Genomic DNA, 16,713 nt, shown 5'->3' with positions numbered 1-16,713 from the left:
CGAGACCTGGTCTCTGTGCCTTCCCCCGTCCCCCCACGCGCTCCGCGACGCGCCCCCCCCCGCCCCAGGCCACACGCCGGCCGGACCGACGGGCGCTCCCGCCGCGGCAGCGCTTGCCCTCGCCTCACCTCCTGGCGCTCCGGACACCCGCTGGTCACCGGCCCGGGCGGTCACCCGGCGGCGGCGGCGCCAGCAGAGGCCCGCGGGTTGGCCAGCCGACCGCCCGGCGAGGGGTTCCTCCGGCCGGGCGCGAGCGCAGGCTGCGGGGCGGCTCTGCCCAGAGCTCGCCCGTCACCCTCGGCGGTGCGATCTCCCTGGCGCCGGGCCGCGGGCTCTGGCTGACGGAGCAGGCCTCGGCCGGCGAAGGGAGGAGAGGGAAGGGGAGCGCGACCCCGTACCGCGACCGGACCTGGCGGCCGCCGCCGCCTGCCCACGACTCGCCTCAGGGACGCGCGCGGCGGAGCGGCCCCGCCCAGCGGGGAGGGGCAGCGGGCGGGGCTCGCCCCGCATTGGCCACCGGCGCGCGGGCGGTGCCTTGCCTGGCGGAGAGGCGGGAGGGCGGTGGCCGAGGCGGGGCGCCGCCCGGTCCCAGCGCCCGCCGCTCAGGGCGGCCACCCCGCCCGAGGATGCGTCGGGGCCGCGCGGCGGCTCGGTAGGGGCCGGTCAGCGCTGGCTCCGCCCCCTCCGGCCGCTCCCCCGGGGTGGTCGCGGGCCCGCCCCGCCCGACGGAAGGACCGCGCGGCGGCGCCCCCTGGCGGCTGGGCGGTGCTGCCGCGGTCGGTCCGCCCCGGGGCAGGCGGGCGCGTTCTCCTTCCCCGGTTTCAGGTGTTAGCTCGTCTGGGACTGCGCTTCTCCAAACCGACCGCAGCGTGGCGACCGCCGGGCGCCGCCGGCAGGAGTCGTCGGGGGCGGCTGCTCCGACCCCGGGCCCCCCAGGCCTTGGTGCGGCAGCGGCGGCGGGGCGAGGCCCGGGCCGTTGTGTGTGGGGGGCGGTGAGAGGGAGACCCGGCTCTCAAGCCTCTCACAGGTAAGAGAGGCCGCAGAAATGCCAGTACCGAAGAGGAGGCGTCCAAAGGACAGATTTGCCTCAGGGTGGGTTCTGAGAGACCAGGGGCCCCCCACAAGCCCGCTCTGTGTTCCAGGCGCCCATCTTTTCTGTTACTTCCTCGCCAGAATTAAGATGTTGAGAAGAGGTAAGATGTTAGGATTCTCTGCAAATCCATCGCTTAGTTGTGTGAAAAGGCATATTAAGATAAAGTAAATGCAAACAAACACCTGACCCTGAGGAATCATCACCTCGACAGATTGCTGTCACTGGACCTGAGGGTCTTGAACACATATTTGTGCTCCAAGGGCACATAAATATGTATTTAAGTAGATGCATTAACACAACCCAAATGTCTTAGTTTGGATTTTTCTCAAGTGTAAAAGGATTCATGTTAGCGATTTTCCACAGGTGTTAACCATAAAAGTAGACTGCTGTTTTTTGCATGCATATCTTCATACTGAAGATAAATCTGTCAGTCTCAGGCGTAAGGAGCATTACAGGAGTTTTGCAGTGGTGCTTATTACTGTGAGTAGGCCTAGTTCCCTTTTTTATTTTGCTAAGTGCAAGTGCTGCTTAATAGTAAGCTGACTTAAATTTTACTGTGCTTAATATCCTTTTTTAAAGGGTCAGGCACCTTCAGAAGTCACTATCTGATCTTCAAGCTGAACATTTTGTTTCTTTGCCATTTACTAGGTAAAATAATTGCTGCTTTGTTGGATAAATACCTACTTCCCAATTTTTTCCTATCATTCTCTATGCTCTTCACAAACAAGAGAGCAGCAATTCACGTTGCAGCTATTTGCTGAGAACTTGTGAGTCCATAGCGCTTTTGCGTGCTATCACGACAGGGTTTTTACAGTTGTGTTGGGGACTTTGCCAGAATCTCTTTTGTAACTTAATTGAAACGAGCCTCTCTTGGTCCAACAGTTGTAGAATTAGTCTTGTATATATCTAGCCATACCAGGATTATTTAAACCATAGGTGTAAGAGACATATCTTAAAGAAGTAGGGCACCTACTGTTCCTGCAAAATCCTCTGGATTTTCTATTAATTTTAAACAGTGATTTTTGAGAATTTAAATTTTCAAACCTTGCTTGCGAAGGCATTTCTTTATCACCAAATTATGCATATGACAATTACAGTTCATGCCGTGTGTAGAGTCCGTGACAAGCACACAAATGCTGTCAGCTTATTATGGCAGTTGTCCTGGACAAAGCTTTTGCTGTTTCACAGAATGGTTGAGGTTGGAAAGAACCTCTGGAGGTCATCTTGTCCAACCCCCCTGCTCAAGGAGGGCCACCTAGTAGATTCCCTTAGTCTTTCATGAAGGCTTTGCTGCAGCTGAAACAAAATAAAGGTGTTTGGAATAGAGTATCAGATTCCAGGAACACTCATGAAAACTGCAAAATTGAAAGCAAGATTTTTCTAAGAAAATTAAATTTCCTATTTGTATCCTGTGAATTCTGGTTCCTTTATTTACTATTTCAAGGAAAGTGTGAATGGAATATCTAATTTCTTGGGAGGTAGAGTCATATTTCTAAAAATGAATTTGCATAAACAGAAAAAAATATATCTTGCATCTCAGTGGTATTTTTAGGTATTGAGGTTAATTTGACATTGGTAACAAGAGAATGCAGTTAAACTGACAGGAGATTACTATTTAAGGCACTTCTTTGCCAGGGATGGGAACATTTCTTTTCTAATCTTCTAGATCATTCATGTTTTGTATACGTCACAGTTTTGATTTTCAGCTTGATTAAATTTTTCTAAGTACTTCGATTCACCTTTATGGCCTTTCTGAATGTAATATTTAACTTAAAAATGGAAGCTGGTAGAATTTTTTAAAAATGAGCAGTAGTGAGTTTACAACACAGTACGTAGTATTAACTAGGAATCTGATAGTTTTCCACACATCGACAATTTCTTGTTTGTCATTATATGCTTTGCATTTTAATCTGAGTAAACTTTGGTAATCAGGTTAAAAATTCATCTTGTTGGTCAGAAAAGATGTTTCTTTTCTTGTAACTGATGCAATACAGTGTAGGATTAGAGCTGGGTAATGAATATATCAGGAGGCTGAAATTACTGTTCAGACTTTGCTCCTGTGCATGAGAATAAGGTTACATGCGTGGCAAACTAGATTATTTTGTCTTTATGATTCCTGCTGCAAAAGAAGGATAATATTACCATTTCATAAAATTTTCTCCCCCTATGTGAGAAAGGGCTAATTCTATGTAAAGAGATCATCATAGGACATCGGTGCTGAAACATGCCAGGTCATTATCACCTTTCCCATGGAGATGTTGAAAATTCAGTTACAGGATGCTAGAAGAGTGGGCAATTGTATATTTATTTATCATCTTCATAGAGTACATGTTTGGTTTGAGTGTCTATTTCTAAATATTATTTATTTGATGTTTCTGCTAAAAATTAACTTTTACACTTTTATGCAAAACTTTAGGCTCAAAGCATTATGGCAGTTGGCATTGTTTCAGGTTGTACCTTTGATTGCTTGAGGGCTGTATTCAATGTAGGTCATTTTTTATACATAGCACGTGGATCCTGGAAGGGAGGGCAGGGAGGCAGAGAGAACTCTTGAGATGAGAAAGGGTGGAGAGTGGGCCATCGATGTCTTCAGTGCTACCTCTGAGACGTACAGATTAATAACCACTACTTTTCATGAGAAATTGCATGAGTGAATAGAGATACTGCTATGGATGGTGGCAAGAACATCAAATATTCCAGCGTCATCCTTAATGAGGGATGAGGAAGAGCAAGAACTGGATTTTCAGGAGAAAACGTAAGGAAATAAGTTACTTGCTGCTTCATTTCAGCGTCGCAGTACCTTTTGAGTAAGGTCTGCTGTTCAATACCTAGTTGAAAGTTTGTAGGTATCACCCCACTGCTGACTAAAGTGTGTAATGTCAAACCTGCTGTGCTCAGTAGAAGAATGGCCCATTCTTAGCAATTGGGTTCGTGCACACAGAGGCCATTAAAAGACTTCAGAAGAGTCTTAGGGTCACCTTGCCAAGACAGGACATTTCTTATTTTTTCTTTTTAATACTTTTAATCTGTTAACTATGGAATGTTATATAAACTTAACATAGGCTTACCTTAGGACTGTTCCTTTTTCTGTCATCTACTTTCCTTTGTTTGCATACTGAATAGTATAGACTATAAAATTAAAAAAAAAAAAAACAAACCAAAAACCTGCCCTATTGATTTTTTCTAACTGGTTCTGCAGTTGTAGTAAGAGAGGCTTACTCCAGCAGTGCAGGCATGAAGGAGTATGCGTAAGGAACACAGTGGTGATGGACAAGAGTGGTGATGACCTGTAGTAATGATCCATAGTGTAGATAAGCAAACTCTATGTGCTTCGTCCCAGTTGACTACACTCAAAAAACCCAATATTACATATATGGAAAATACTGTTGCTCTTAGGAAGGTTGTAAGTATATGTCAAAATCTAAATCTAATTAAGATGTTCAATACTAAGAGTATGCATTGCCTTTTTTTAACTCTGAAATATATCAAATGTTTTGTCTCTGAGTATCACAAAATACCTGGGATTTATGAGCAAAATGTTATACATACACATAGTAATTTCTCCTTCTTCCCTGAAGTAAATTACAGGTGGGTTCTGAACACAAACCTACAGTCTTATGACTCTGCTCTTGTGCACGTCACAGAATATCCTGTTAATTGAAGTAACCAGTGATGCATCTTTGAATAAAACTTTTTGCACACCAATTTGCAAACGTGTTACGAAATACACTTTTATTTACGCTTAGTTGTGGGCAGAGGTACATTTTGACCACGTTCTGTTGGAAGCTTACATGTTACAGAGCTTCTGTGGTTTAGTGCAATAGTTTGTCCTAACCTTCTCATGAACACAGTCACTATAATCAGTGTTACATTTACCACACTTGCAGCTCACAGCCACAGGGTAGGAATAATAAGGGATGGTGTGATGAGGACAGCCCGGAATCAGTGCTGTTTGATAGAACATCTCTTTGTATGTGCACACATTCTGGGACAGAGCACTTTTGAGTAGCAGCTTCTTGCCATTGCTGTCCTACAAAGAAAAAAGAAATGCATTGTTTCACTGATGCACACGAGTGTCAGAAGATTTCCTTTGATGTTTTCTCAAATGTGCAGAAAGCAAACATCTTTGCACTTAGACCGGCTCTGATATTTTCAGCGTACTTCTGTTCAGATCTGTAATTTTGAATCTGCAATGACTGGAGCTCTCTACCCCTGTAGATATGTCCACCTTGCTTTTATGGTTTTAATTAATCTGCTTGGCTCAGAGTAGTAACAGTGTTTTGTAATCCGTATTGGCTACCTACTGACCAAGGCGGAAGTTAAAACGCCGTGTTGAACAGTGAAGCGCAAGCACAGTCGTTGGCATGCCTACATGCGAGATATTCTGCACAGCTAGCTGTCATAACAGCAGTGGAATTAACAGTTACCCAAGTCATTTACATTAAATAAGAGTGACTAAATATCATCTGCTTCTCACCTGTTCCATCCTGACCCCACAAACTGACTACAGAGGCTCTGCAGTGACAGCAGCAGTCACTCCTCTGCTATGCCACTGGTGTGATAAACTCCGCAATTCCGGAGGCTTGGCATTTCTCATCCATACCTTCACAAAAAGCTAACTTGGAATCATGATGGTAGTGTGATTTTTCTGTCTGTGACAAACATTATTAGAGTGGGATCATTTACACACAGTTTTCCAGTGAGAACAGGCAGTTGGTTTGCAGTGATGGCCGTCACAGAAACCATTGCCTAAAACAGAGTAACGCCTTGTACCCGAGTCATGCAAAATCCAGCGCAGATGGTGGTGTTGATGGCCAGGCAGTAGGCACATTCCCTTTTCTCCACGTGGATTATATACTCAGAAGGAGCACAAAGTGATGCTGTTTGACCGAAAGTCAGGCTAAAGAGGAGAGACATCGCAAAGAAGGGAGTCATGCTAGATGGGGGGGAAAAAAAACAAAGCAAACCCTAAGTAAAATTAGATGTACCTTCCAGGCCTTCTCTCAGAATTTGACAAGAATAGTTATGATAGTCACAGACCACAAGTAATCTTAACTTTTTTAGCTACAGCCTGACAAGTTCTTTTCAGTCTCAGACATTTAATTGAAATAGTATTAACCACAAAACAGAAAAGTGTAAGCAGGCCATTAAAAACGTAAAACAAATTCACTTTTTCCCCACTAAGGCATATTACATGGAACTTTTCACTAATAAGTGATAAAATGCTGACACAGAAAAATAACAGAAGCTAAAGGATTTGAAAATGTGACATATATGAGAGAACATGAGCTCTAGAATTAGCCAGAGATGCTAAAATAATCTTTCTGCTTTAAAAATAATTTTCTAAAGAAAGCATGTTATAAAATGTTTAAGAGAGAAAAAGAAACAGCTGTGCATATCAGGCATACCACTGTATTTTTTACAGTTGGCTTAGAGGCATGATAAAATGGGAACACTGCCAAGAATTAAATAATAGATTCAAGCAAATAACAATCAAGAACATCAGCAAAGAGTTCAAATCAATGAATGCCCACTTTATCTGGCTGTTGTGCTGACCTCATTTCTCAGACCTGCTGGGGGATCCCGAGAACAAAGCTTTGGTTAGCTCCCAGACAATTCCAAGGTCTACGTTATAGCCTCTAAACTACAAACTGTAAATGACAGTGTCTACAAACAGATGGACATCACCCTCTAGGCTCTTCCAGCGGTCCGTTTCCCCTAGCAAAAGCCGTTCGTTACACGGTCTGGTTTACCCTGTAGCTGCAACAATGCAAGTCTGGAAGGACCAACCTCTTGTCAGCTGAATTCTTCCCTATTACAGGAACCTGATTCTGCCTTGAGCTGGGGGAGGCAGTGACCCAGCACAAGCTCTGTGTGCGCTTTATACTCTCCAGGCTAATTCCAGGCTGATCTTACTGTTTATATAATTGCATCTGAATTGCTGCTTTCTTATCGCATAGTCATCTATTGAAAATTCATACTGAACCACGAAGCAAATGTGATAGGAACAAATGTGTCCATAATATCCTAACCTGGAAACTGGAGCTGGAAATCTAATTATTTTAACAGTCATTCTCTTCTCAGGCTTTTAAACTAACCACTGCTTTAAAAAAAAAGTTATTATTGATTAATTTAATTGCTACATAGGACAGCAACATCATGACAGGAAGGCTAGCATGGAAGCGGAGTCATCCTGAATCGCATATGACTAATTCTACACGTATGTTTTGCAGAAGTTTAATGAAGTCTGTTTCACTCAGTTTGCTCGTTACCAGGCAGGCACAACTGAGAGATGCAGTGCTGTACACAGAAAGTAACAAATCTCAAATCAAAGCCATTGCTCTGCAGTGTGATTAGGTACAGCCTGACTTACATACTCAAAAAAACCACTGAGAAATTATCTGTCCTTGAACCTACTGAGCAAATACTGAAGTAACAAGCAATTCACTCTGAAATACTAATGATAGGGCAAAGAACTTAGGAAACCACTCCTTGTAGCACAATGAGAAGCAAAATACTGCACCACCACCAGTGAAACTAAGATGTCCACAGATGAGGTAAAACACTTGTGTTTAGGGCTTTGTGGAAGAGCTGGGAGGAGAAGGAAGAAAGGGTCCGGTGAGCATGCACGTCTTGCGCTGACTCGGCACAAAACCTCTGTCCTCTACGGCTTCGTCAGCCTCCGGCCAGCCTTCTCACTGTGCTGAACCACTGCAGCTCTGCTCACACCTACCCTTTCAGTTAATCCCCTGCCTGCCGTTTGGACTTCAGTCTGATGTATGTCTCATGCGGGTAACCACATTCTTGATTTACGTAGCCATAAGAAATATGGTAAAGTTGCGTTTGAGCTGGTAAATGTGGTCACTTTGGGCTGTTGGAGGAGTGATCCAGTCAGTCCCAACTGGCGTTTAGCTAATTCCTGAATAACCAGGCTGCTGCACACAGCTTTGTGTCCTGGACTAATTCTTCAAGGGTTTTTTTTGATAATATGGTAGAATTCTTGTTCTATTAAGACCAGGCATAGTCTTCTGTTTTCATGGAGTCTTTAATTATGGGTTAATTTCTACCATTGAACTTCTCAGGAATTAAATACAACTCTTTCTGGCTGAAGGACAGTAATTGTACTCTCAGTAACATCTGTCCATCTACACTTAGCAACAGAAGTATAACACTTATTTTGCTACTGCTCCAGTACATTATTTAAATCTGCATTTTTCTGACATGTTTGAAATGCAGTTAAATATACAGGCTATATGAGTATACACATACATACCCCCATATGTAGATAATGTGGTGTGTATATATATATACACACACGCACTCTCTCTATATACACATATTGCTACATATATATGTATGGGTTTGGTTGTTTAAAACTTTAATCACAGAAAAGAATGTTCGTTCTTGGGAAATCTTACGAGTATTTCAAAGCAGACAATGATCCTGAAAGGAAAAGGAAACAATTCACAAAACAAAATCCTGGAGAGGACAAAAAGTACCCAAAATAAGAATAGAAAATGGCATTCCTAAAGCAAGAATATCGCATGTGGCCCCTGCATGTACAGCTGAAGTAGGTACAGCTGATTTGTAGCAATGCTTGGAAGTCTATCATAGGGAAAGAAAAAGAGAATGCAACAGTAAAAACTATAGCCATGGAAAAAAAAGGAAAACAAACAACAACCACTGTTAGAAATGAGAAAATGTAAAAGACTCACATGTGACACTGGAGACTAGGAAATAATGAAGATGAAGACAAGCTGTTGATGCAGTAAGTGCGAAGTCTTCAGTAAGTACATGTGCATTTGAAAATGTAGCGGTTGAACAACCAACGTACATATTTGAAAAAACAAACCTAAATAAATTGTATAAGAAATAAATATTTTAAAATTAACATCATTAGCTAGCTAATGTTAATTTCAACAAGTCTTGGAATACTAAGGAAATTTCAAAGCATTAAGAAAAGTGCTATTATGCCAATATTTAAAGAGAGAATGTTGACCCAGGTAACTCTCAACCAGCTAGCCTGACATCTATCCCTGGTAAATCAGGTAAAATAACAGAAAGTTGATACAGGATTTGAGCAATAAAGAATTAACGGATGAGAACATAATTAATGCCTGTCAAGATGGTGTTACATAAAATAGGTCATGCCACACAAACCTGATTTCATTCTTTGAGGTGATTACAAATTTGGTTGTTAAGGCAACTACGTAGACGCAATGTCCTTCGTTCCATCTGTCCAGAGCCCTACTGTCATGAAGATTTAGAGCTATTAGGCAGAGTACGATGTGGTGTATACTGAATGTCGGGAATTATTAATCACTGGAGCAGGTAGTATAATTTTAGCAGTGAATTTTATTCACTGCAACTTTTTTCCCCAGCCTCTGAATGCACCACACTGCATTACAGAAATAGCTGACCAAGTACTAAGAATTAAAATTAATTTATCTGGAAGCACAATAAATTACTCTGAGTGGACCTTGAGACTAATGTGACAACTGCTGCTCGTACTCAGACCAGCCCCACACCGATATGGACGCAGAACCTCTTGGCTACTACCTCTTCTTTGCTGGCATCACATTAGCGTGCCCATCTGTCAGAGATGCACTAAACATCCCCAGAGCGATATACACGCTCATGTCTGTTCAGTAGTTTACACAAACTATTAAGCTGGTAGAAAAACTTTTCCTTGATTTTCCTTCTGGATATGGCCGTAGAGTTCATTCACGACTGACGGCTCTGAACACTTGATGGGAGTGAGATCCCGATACCTACAGGGTGCAGCAAGACAAAAGACCATGGCAGGACAATGAAGTCCAGCGTGGCAATCTATGAATGCCTGAGGCTTCTTTCATACACTTCCCTAAAATCAGTAGTTAAAAGTCTCATGTTTATGGATCCATTTCTTTGGTTGCCCTCCTGCTGACCTGCAGACTATTCAGTGATAGAAATTTTTAATGTGTTTTTACAGCCATCAGCTTTGTAGCCCTGTTCTGGAACAGCCAGTTACACTGTTAATTATTTATCTTTAACCTTTCTGTTAACTAAACCAATCCATTCACTGACATCAGTTATTTTACACTTTCATTAAGTGAAAGACAGTATGCTGGTGTTCTACAAGAAGTGGTTTAAGTGATCTCTGTAAACAGAATTTAGTAATCATAAAATTCTTGGGTTCATTACCCAGGAATCTTTGTAATGGTGTAATGGGCTAGAGAAATTCAGTGTATACCAGAAGGTTTTATATAAAAGTAATTTAATAGGATTCTCTGTCACTGACCAATGCCTAAGATAAAAGTAGGAACAAGGGGGAGAAGTTATCACACATTACTCCTGCTCACTCTTCCCCTGTTAGTAGTACAACACAATGAAAACTCTGTGATCTAATGAGCAGGTTAACTTACACCGCAGGGTGACTCTTGTTTCCACTGCATATAGCACCGTCCGTGCTTGCAAACAACAGAGAATTAGAAGCTATGCTGATGAAAAACAGGCAAAGCCAATCACATTTCCAGAAGATTAGTATTCTGGTAGAGGAATTATTTCCAACCCCATCCTGTCACAGACCTCCACTGATCAAAGGAAAGACGATCCTAATATGCTGCCATAGAAACAAGCGGTTTTGCCAGGTTTTGCATTTAAACAGACTGTGGCTGCTGAATTTTCAAAGCTAATCTGTCTATTGTGAGCCTCTCTGTAATAGCTTGAAACATAGCTCCCATCTCTTAAATTTACAGATTCACAGATGACCGTTCTTCTCTTTCTTTCCTAGGATTAGCTGCAGCATTTTCTATCAACCAGAGATTAAACCATCAATTCTCTTTGTTGCCTGTCATATGCCAACGATCTCCATTTATGGTCTGCAAATACTTCATAATCCCGTTTGCTCTTTGGCTCATATGATACACTGCTTCGTATTTGGTTTCACTTCTTTGGAAAGTGCTAGATATTTCTGTTATTCTAAGATATACAATTGCTACACGGAGGACAAAATGTAAAAAAGCCCAAAGAACAACAGCAAAGAGAATCCAGAAGCCTTCTGCAGCGCTGTCGAGGATGAACGACTACCCACCTGATATCAGAACTATGCTAAGGGGTAAAAGTCACAGGCACTTTTCAGTCCCTAAGGCTTGTAGTGTTCTCCTGGTCTGACCGCCAATCTGATAAGCAGTCAACAGGTAATCAGACAAGATCTTTGCTGATGAAGGTCTGGCATGGAGAGGTGACACTATGCATGTACAATTGACTTTTTTTAGATCAGAATTTATGCTAATTACATACGCTGGGTACCAGCACTGGGGTATGTTTCTGTCTCTCCTTTCAGACGTCAGGCGTGCAGCCCCGCCGGAGGCTGCTCGTACCCAGGAGCCATTCATTGCCCTCTCGGGCAACCTCACACGCCCACCTGGAAAAGGAGGGTCTGCCACAGCTGTGACGGACTGTGGAGCACGGCAAAGGGAATGCCCCCCAAAGCGGAAGCCACTCCACGATTCCAACTGAAAATTAAAATGGCTGTAAAGAAGGAAAAGGGGAGACCTCATGAACCCTTCCCCCAGGATACTCCCGGTAGAAGCAAGGCAAACTAAATTAAATACCTTGATACCTAGGGACAGAAAAGGTTGTAGGAATAACCCTGGGTTTTGGTTTTTTCTTATTAGAGACATTTAATTCCTATAGCATTTTTTAAAAAAATCCTCTTAGTTTTGAAATTTAAAGTAGTATTATTATTAGTGGTTTAGAAATAGTTGTTCTTTATAATAACTATCATGCACACCTGAGGATTTTTTTAACGCATCTTTTTAATCAAGATTTTAATATCTTCCTTACATACGCTTGGGGAAAACTGTTTAAAGTTTTCTGTGTCCAGTGCAGTGTCCAGTTCTGAAAAAGCTACCTTTTCAAGCTACTGTGAAGTAAGATCAGCAACTGCCGACATGTAACATTCCCCTTCCTCTCCCGTTCCCAGCTAGTCTCCATCAGGCCCGGTCAGCGCTGTGTGGGTACACTGGCTAATCCCTACCCCCTGAGCTCCCCTGGTTTCCATGGACACTGGGTATCGAGATCCCGAAGGAACAGGCGCAGCCAGGACATCGGATCTGTCACTCCGGACTACCTGCCAGTCCGTACTCCTGCCTTTGTCAGCTTGGGTGAGTCCTCACAGTGTGATTTTCTTAAAATCTGCTCTTATTTTCCACATTCTATTTTGCACTCTCTGCTCTTGCAGCTTTAAACAAAACACGTTTTCAAATACCATTTGGAGGTCGGTAGTGTTGAGCGACAGTTACTACACACCTGGAAGTGCTTGCACAGGCTAACCCCGCACTGTAGTTTTAAATGCTGGCAGTGGTTACATTCTTCTTTTTTAAGTAAGATAGATACAAAATGTGGATTTTCTCAAGTTGCCAAAATAACCTTGTGGTCTAATTTGAAATACTTGGTAATATTGTATCAAGTTTTGCCACCATTCTAGAGTATTCCATTTCATGACACAGTACATAATAAAAACCACTGTTGCTACAACATGCCTTGCATTTAACAAAGAAAACAGACCAGAGAGATATATTTTTTGACTTTGCTGAGGGAAGGCGTGCGTTCATACGCTACCAAAAGGTATGGCTGTCTTGCTGGATCTATCAGTATTATCCAGGACAGGAGTTAACTATAAGTACGGGGTAATAACAGGGGTTGAAACATTACTTTAAAAAATTCATCTTTTGAGTGAACCCCAACATTCTGTACTAATGAAATAGCAAGCTAACAATTTTGAGATTTCCTGTGCTTAATAAAGCCACGATGGACAAATGATACTGACTTGACATTTGAATATTTTATGAGAGATCCAAGACAAGCATTAGAATAGGTAAATGCTGATTGTTTGTCTTCTAAGACTTAGAACTGAATTTTCAATGCAGCTTTTTAGGCTTTCCCCTCTTCTGCTTTTGTTTTAAGCTGTTGGAACAAACAGGTGTACTAAAAAGTTATTACTTACCATACAGAAAAAATAGTTCTCAATGAAAAGCAAATATCTGCACCAGAAATTTAAGATCAGGCATTAAACATATAGCCAGGATAAGTATTTAAATATAATCAGTTCCTTTTTTTTTTTTTTTTTTTTTTTTTTTTTACAATCTATAGACCCAGGGCTACTCAGTTATCCAGTAAGCAAATTAAAGGAAAATTTAGTTGTTCCCAAGGCAACTCAGAAAAAGAGGACAGAGCAGATTAGACAAAGACAAATAAACCCACTGCTGAACAAGAGAAGTGAGACAATAGATGAACAGAATTCAACCTATGCATTTTCCAATCCTTTTCACCTGTTGTTACCTTATGGCAAAGCACTTTGTTCAAGCCAAAGATTATCTATTTCTTATAAAAGAGACATACAAACAAAGGTACAGAGTGGATCTGGAAAAACACCAGCAACAAGTTTTACAGCCTCCAGTATTTCAGCTGAAGTCAATCAAACCAAGGTGCAAAATGCAGCTTTCAGCTGGAACCCAAAAAGGATCAGAATGGACAGCAGCAGTTCCTCTGCTTTAACAGCCACATCACACCTGGCACGTGTTGCATGTAACGCCATTCACAGCAAGAAGCCTTCAGATATCACAAGGCTGAAGCTGGTTATCACTCTGCCACCTGCATTTTTACCATTTAAAAGAGCTGCGAGTCATCAACATCAGAAACACTCAAACTAAGCCATCAGCTTTTCAGAACCGTACCGGTAAACTTCATCCAAGCTCTGACTCCAGATCACGCAGCCCAGGCTTCAGGTCGGTGTCACTACATATGACAGCGTTTCCGTGAACCGCTGGGGCCAGACCGGGTTAATTCAGTTGAACGCATAATACAGATGAGGAGCTGCGTCAAGAATATCAGAACATAGCCTTTAAAACTTCAATAAAATTCCACAGATAAAAGCATCAATATTCACTGCTATGAAGAGCTCCTGACTGGTAGCTCTCGTTTTTACTTTTTTGAATTGTGTGCTACCTGAAGGATTCACAAGCCAAAGCACGTGAATTTATTAATTTTCATTTGCTTTTCCTATACAAACTGGGTTAATGCCTTAACATAAAGTTGTTTATATATTCAGTTTTATTTACTATATATAGTCCATTGATGGAAACAGGTGTAGTATGAGGCAAATATGATTTTACACCCTTCCTAGCTGATTAGTTTTCCTGTAAGCTTTCTATAGTGCTACTAAGAATATTTTTGCAATTTTGCAGATGATTTATACAGTACACCACATGACACGCTCATGGTATCAGGAGGATTATATGATGCACCATGGAGTCACAGCTCTGCCACAACAGTACTGGAAAATAAGGATGTCAGATACTGTACTTATACCACTATAATGGAAGTCATGTTTGATAGATACCAATTTATTTTTCATGTAAAGTCTCAAATAACAATAATTTTAATCCTATTTTTTATAGTAAGGCATTCAAATGTCACATATTCTGGAATTAGCAAAGCTATGAATGTGGGTAGGCTAGACTTGATGTGGATTTTGAATATCAACTTCAGGATTACAAAATTATAGTTTCCTGGATCTGTATGTGAGCCGTGGCTGAGAAGACTAGAGAGTAGAAGTCTCATTATACTCAGAAACAACTGGAATTTTTATTTTTGGTTGCTCAGTAACTAGCTTAGGGGTCGAGTCTGCCTATCTGTTGAGGATGTCAAAACTAGAAATATGCAATCTTGAAATGAAGTAACAAACATTGGTAGGTATTTAGATCTTGTATAAAACACTATCCTCTATTAAAATAAATTATAAACTGCACATACATGTTGTGTTTCCAGTGAACGTACTGTCTTTTTCCTGCAAAGTAGCTGAAGAGATATTAGTAAGTAACACCCCAAACTAAAATGAAGAATAACTGACTTTTTGCATGACATTCTCTGTATCAGATCAAAAAATAAGTAATTGATGAATCTGGGAGAGGTTTAAATGGATTACCTTACAGGACTTATGGTAAAATAATCTTTCTTGGTAAGGACAGACATCTGGAATTTGTGTGCTATAAGCAGCTTCTCTGTCCTTTATTTTTTCTAATTTACACTATTTAAGCAGATATATTATAAAAACTCAATATTCTGCAAACATATGAAGTATCTTTCCAGCAAGGAAGGTCATTCTAACATCTCAGAAAATTTGCTTGCATAACAGATTTGGTTTCCAAATATGGAGAAAAAACCCAGTATATTTTTTCAGATCCTTGGAGAGTATTTGTCAGTTACATACAATAAAAAAATCAACAGATAAAGGAACCCAAACTACTAGCCTATACATAAAATTGCTACACAAAAAGAATGAAGTACGTATGTTTTGCTACCCACTTCAGATGAATCCGAGATTTTGATTTTTCATAGTATTTTAGGAGGTACCCCTAGTTTTCCTGTTACCTCGAGGCTCTGAAGCACGTTTTATTGTTGTTGCGAAACCAAGATTAATCAAGGATTAACGCAGAAATGTACGTTGTTCTAAACTATTCTTACGCTTATGTGGCAGAAGCTTTTAGTCCTTGGGAAGGCTGCCTGGTGATTTGTATCTGTGTTCTAGTACGTAAAACAACAACATTTGGTCCCACACTTTATGTTTCAGATAAACAATTTAATAACATCTTCACATTGTTTTTACAATCTTAAAACATGCATGCGTATTTTATTCCTTATGAAGCTGAAATCTTTTTAAACCAAAGTAATTATATTGAAATTTCAATTTTAAAAGTTTCAAAACTGTTTTAACATACTGAAACAGTAGCTACTGAAAACAAAACAGCCTAAGACGACAGTTCTGACAACATTTAAAATGAATGAAAAAGCAAGATGACTTCAGGTAAAAGTGCATGCATTTCAAGAGCTTCAGTATTTCTTTCAATAAACAATATCCTTTTGTGAATTACGTATTAAGACATTTAAGAGAACAAAACTGAATTTCTTTAAAACCAGTACTTCTAATTCCAGACTTTTTTTCTTTTTGAAACATCTTTCTATGTATTTATACTTATTTCTACATTTAAAAGTAGCTAATTTATGTCCTCAATTTTTATAGCATAGGGAATGCAATACAGAAAGTGCTCTGCAGGCTGATGTAGTTATGTACCTATAAAGTTTATGTGCATAAAGGAAATTAATGTAGTATTAAACACACTGAGTATGACAGAAAAATGTAACAACATACTAACTCTGAAGGACTAATAATACTGTGGTTATACTAATCAAATAATGCCAGGGCACTAGTCATTTTTTCATTTTAAGTAAAGAGCTTTTCAGCTTCTTTAATTTTTCTTTTCCTGTCCATTTTAGAAACTGCAGTCCATCCAGCCTCTCTCATTTTTCTCATGGTTTTAAGTTTCAGTACAGAGCCTGGAGTTTTCACGTTTGATGTAGCTGGTTTCTAAGAAGAAAAATAAAGCCATCCATCAGTTTCTATAACCAGTTTGATTAACTGTTCGTTTTGATCTAAAGAAAAGCTAAGGTACCTTTTTTGGTGTCATGGCATATAATTGTGAAGCTTGAGGATAATCTTTGTATAATTTTTTAAACATTTCTTCCTCTGAGACTATGCTCTTAAATTAAAAATAAAAAAATTACATAATTACACAATA

General features: G+C 40.8%; 3 protein-coding genes and 1 long non-coding RNA gene across 8 annotated transcripts in view; 1 reads left to right on the top strand and 3 right to left on the bottom strand.

Annotated features, from left to right (window-relative positions):
- LOC134525632 (uncharacterized) overlaps nucleotides 1-435 on the bottom strand; it is a 141,096-nt gene extending 140,661 nt beyond the window's left edge. For all 3 annotated transcript variants that reach the window (XR_010073820.1, XR_010073818.1, XR_010073819.1), the window contains exon 1: nucleotides 129-435. This is a non-coding gene — a long non-coding RNA (uncharacterized LOC134525632). The remainder of the gene's footprint in view (nucleotides 1-128) is intronic.
- A 443-nt stretch (nucleotides 436-878) lies between these two features.
- On the top strand, nucleotides 879-13,788 carry LOC134525444 (uncharacterized). 2 transcript variants are annotated; one of them, XR_010073781.1, is made up of 4 exons: nucleotides 879-1,193; nucleotides 10,866-11,271; nucleotides 12,060-12,240; nucleotides 13,229-13,361. XR_010073781.1 is itself a non-coding variant. In XM_063356297.1 (3 exons), the coding sequence occupies exons 1-3, from the start codon at nucleotides 11,633-11,635 to the stop codon at nucleotides 13,786-13,788; spliced, it is 768 nt and encodes a 255-aa protein (XP_063212367.1). In that variant the 5' UTR covers nucleotides 11,279-11,632. The 2 variants fall into 2 exon arrangements, 1 of the variants encoding a protein (XP_063212367.1); XM_063356297.1 differs by lacking the exons at nucleotides 879-1,193; nucleotides 10,866-11,271 and adding an exon at nucleotides 11,279-11,659 and having other exon boundaries at nucleotides 13,229-13,788.
- Nucleotides 4,851-13,911, bottom strand: TSHB (thyroid stimulating hormone subunit beta). Of its 2 annotated transcripts, none has more exons than XM_063356298.1 (3): nucleotides 13,813-13,911; nucleotides 5,867-6,029; nucleotides 4,851-5,123 (listed from the first exon to the last, which is right to left on the bottom strand). In XM_063356298.1, exons 2-3 carry the CDS (start codon nucleotides 6,026-6,028, stop codon nucleotides 4,881-4,883), a joined length of 405 nt encoding a protein of 134 aa, XP_063212368.1. In that variant the 5' UTR covers nucleotide 6,029; nucleotides 13,813-13,911; the 3' UTR covers nucleotides 4,851-4,880. The 2 variants fall into 2 exon arrangements, with proteins under 2 accessions (XP_063212368.1, XP_063212369.1); XM_063356299.1 differs by lacking the exon at nucleotides 13,813-13,911 and adding an exon at nucleotides 8,809-8,945.
- Nucleotides 13,912-16,348: 2,437 nt separating this feature from the next.
- The window catches only part of SYCP1 (synaptonemal complex protein 1), a 34,694-nt gene continuing 34,329 nt past the window's right edge, over nucleotides 16,349-16,713 (bottom strand). Inside the window, exons 29-30 of the mRNA XM_063356300.1 lie at nucleotides 16,588-16,674; nucleotides 16,349-16,502 (exon numbers count right to left, since the gene is read on the bottom strand). Coding sequence (XP_063212370.1) covers nucleotides 16,359-16,502; nucleotides 16,588-16,674 — 231 coding nt within the window. The 3' untranslated portion in view covers nucleotides 16,349-16,358. The remainder of the gene's footprint in view (nucleotides 16,503-16,587; nucleotides 16,675-16,713) is intronic.

This window comes from Chroicocephalus ridibundus, chromosome 20 (genome assembly GCF_963924245.1).
Source record: "Chroicocephalus ridibundus chromosome 20, bChrRid1.1, whole genome shotgun sequence".
NCBI lineage: Eukaryota > Metazoa > Chordata > Aves > Charadriiformes > Laridae > Chroicocephalus > Chroicocephalus ridibundus.
Note: the sequence above shows the minus strand (reverse complement) of the source record. Positions and strands in the feature narration are given on the sequence as shown.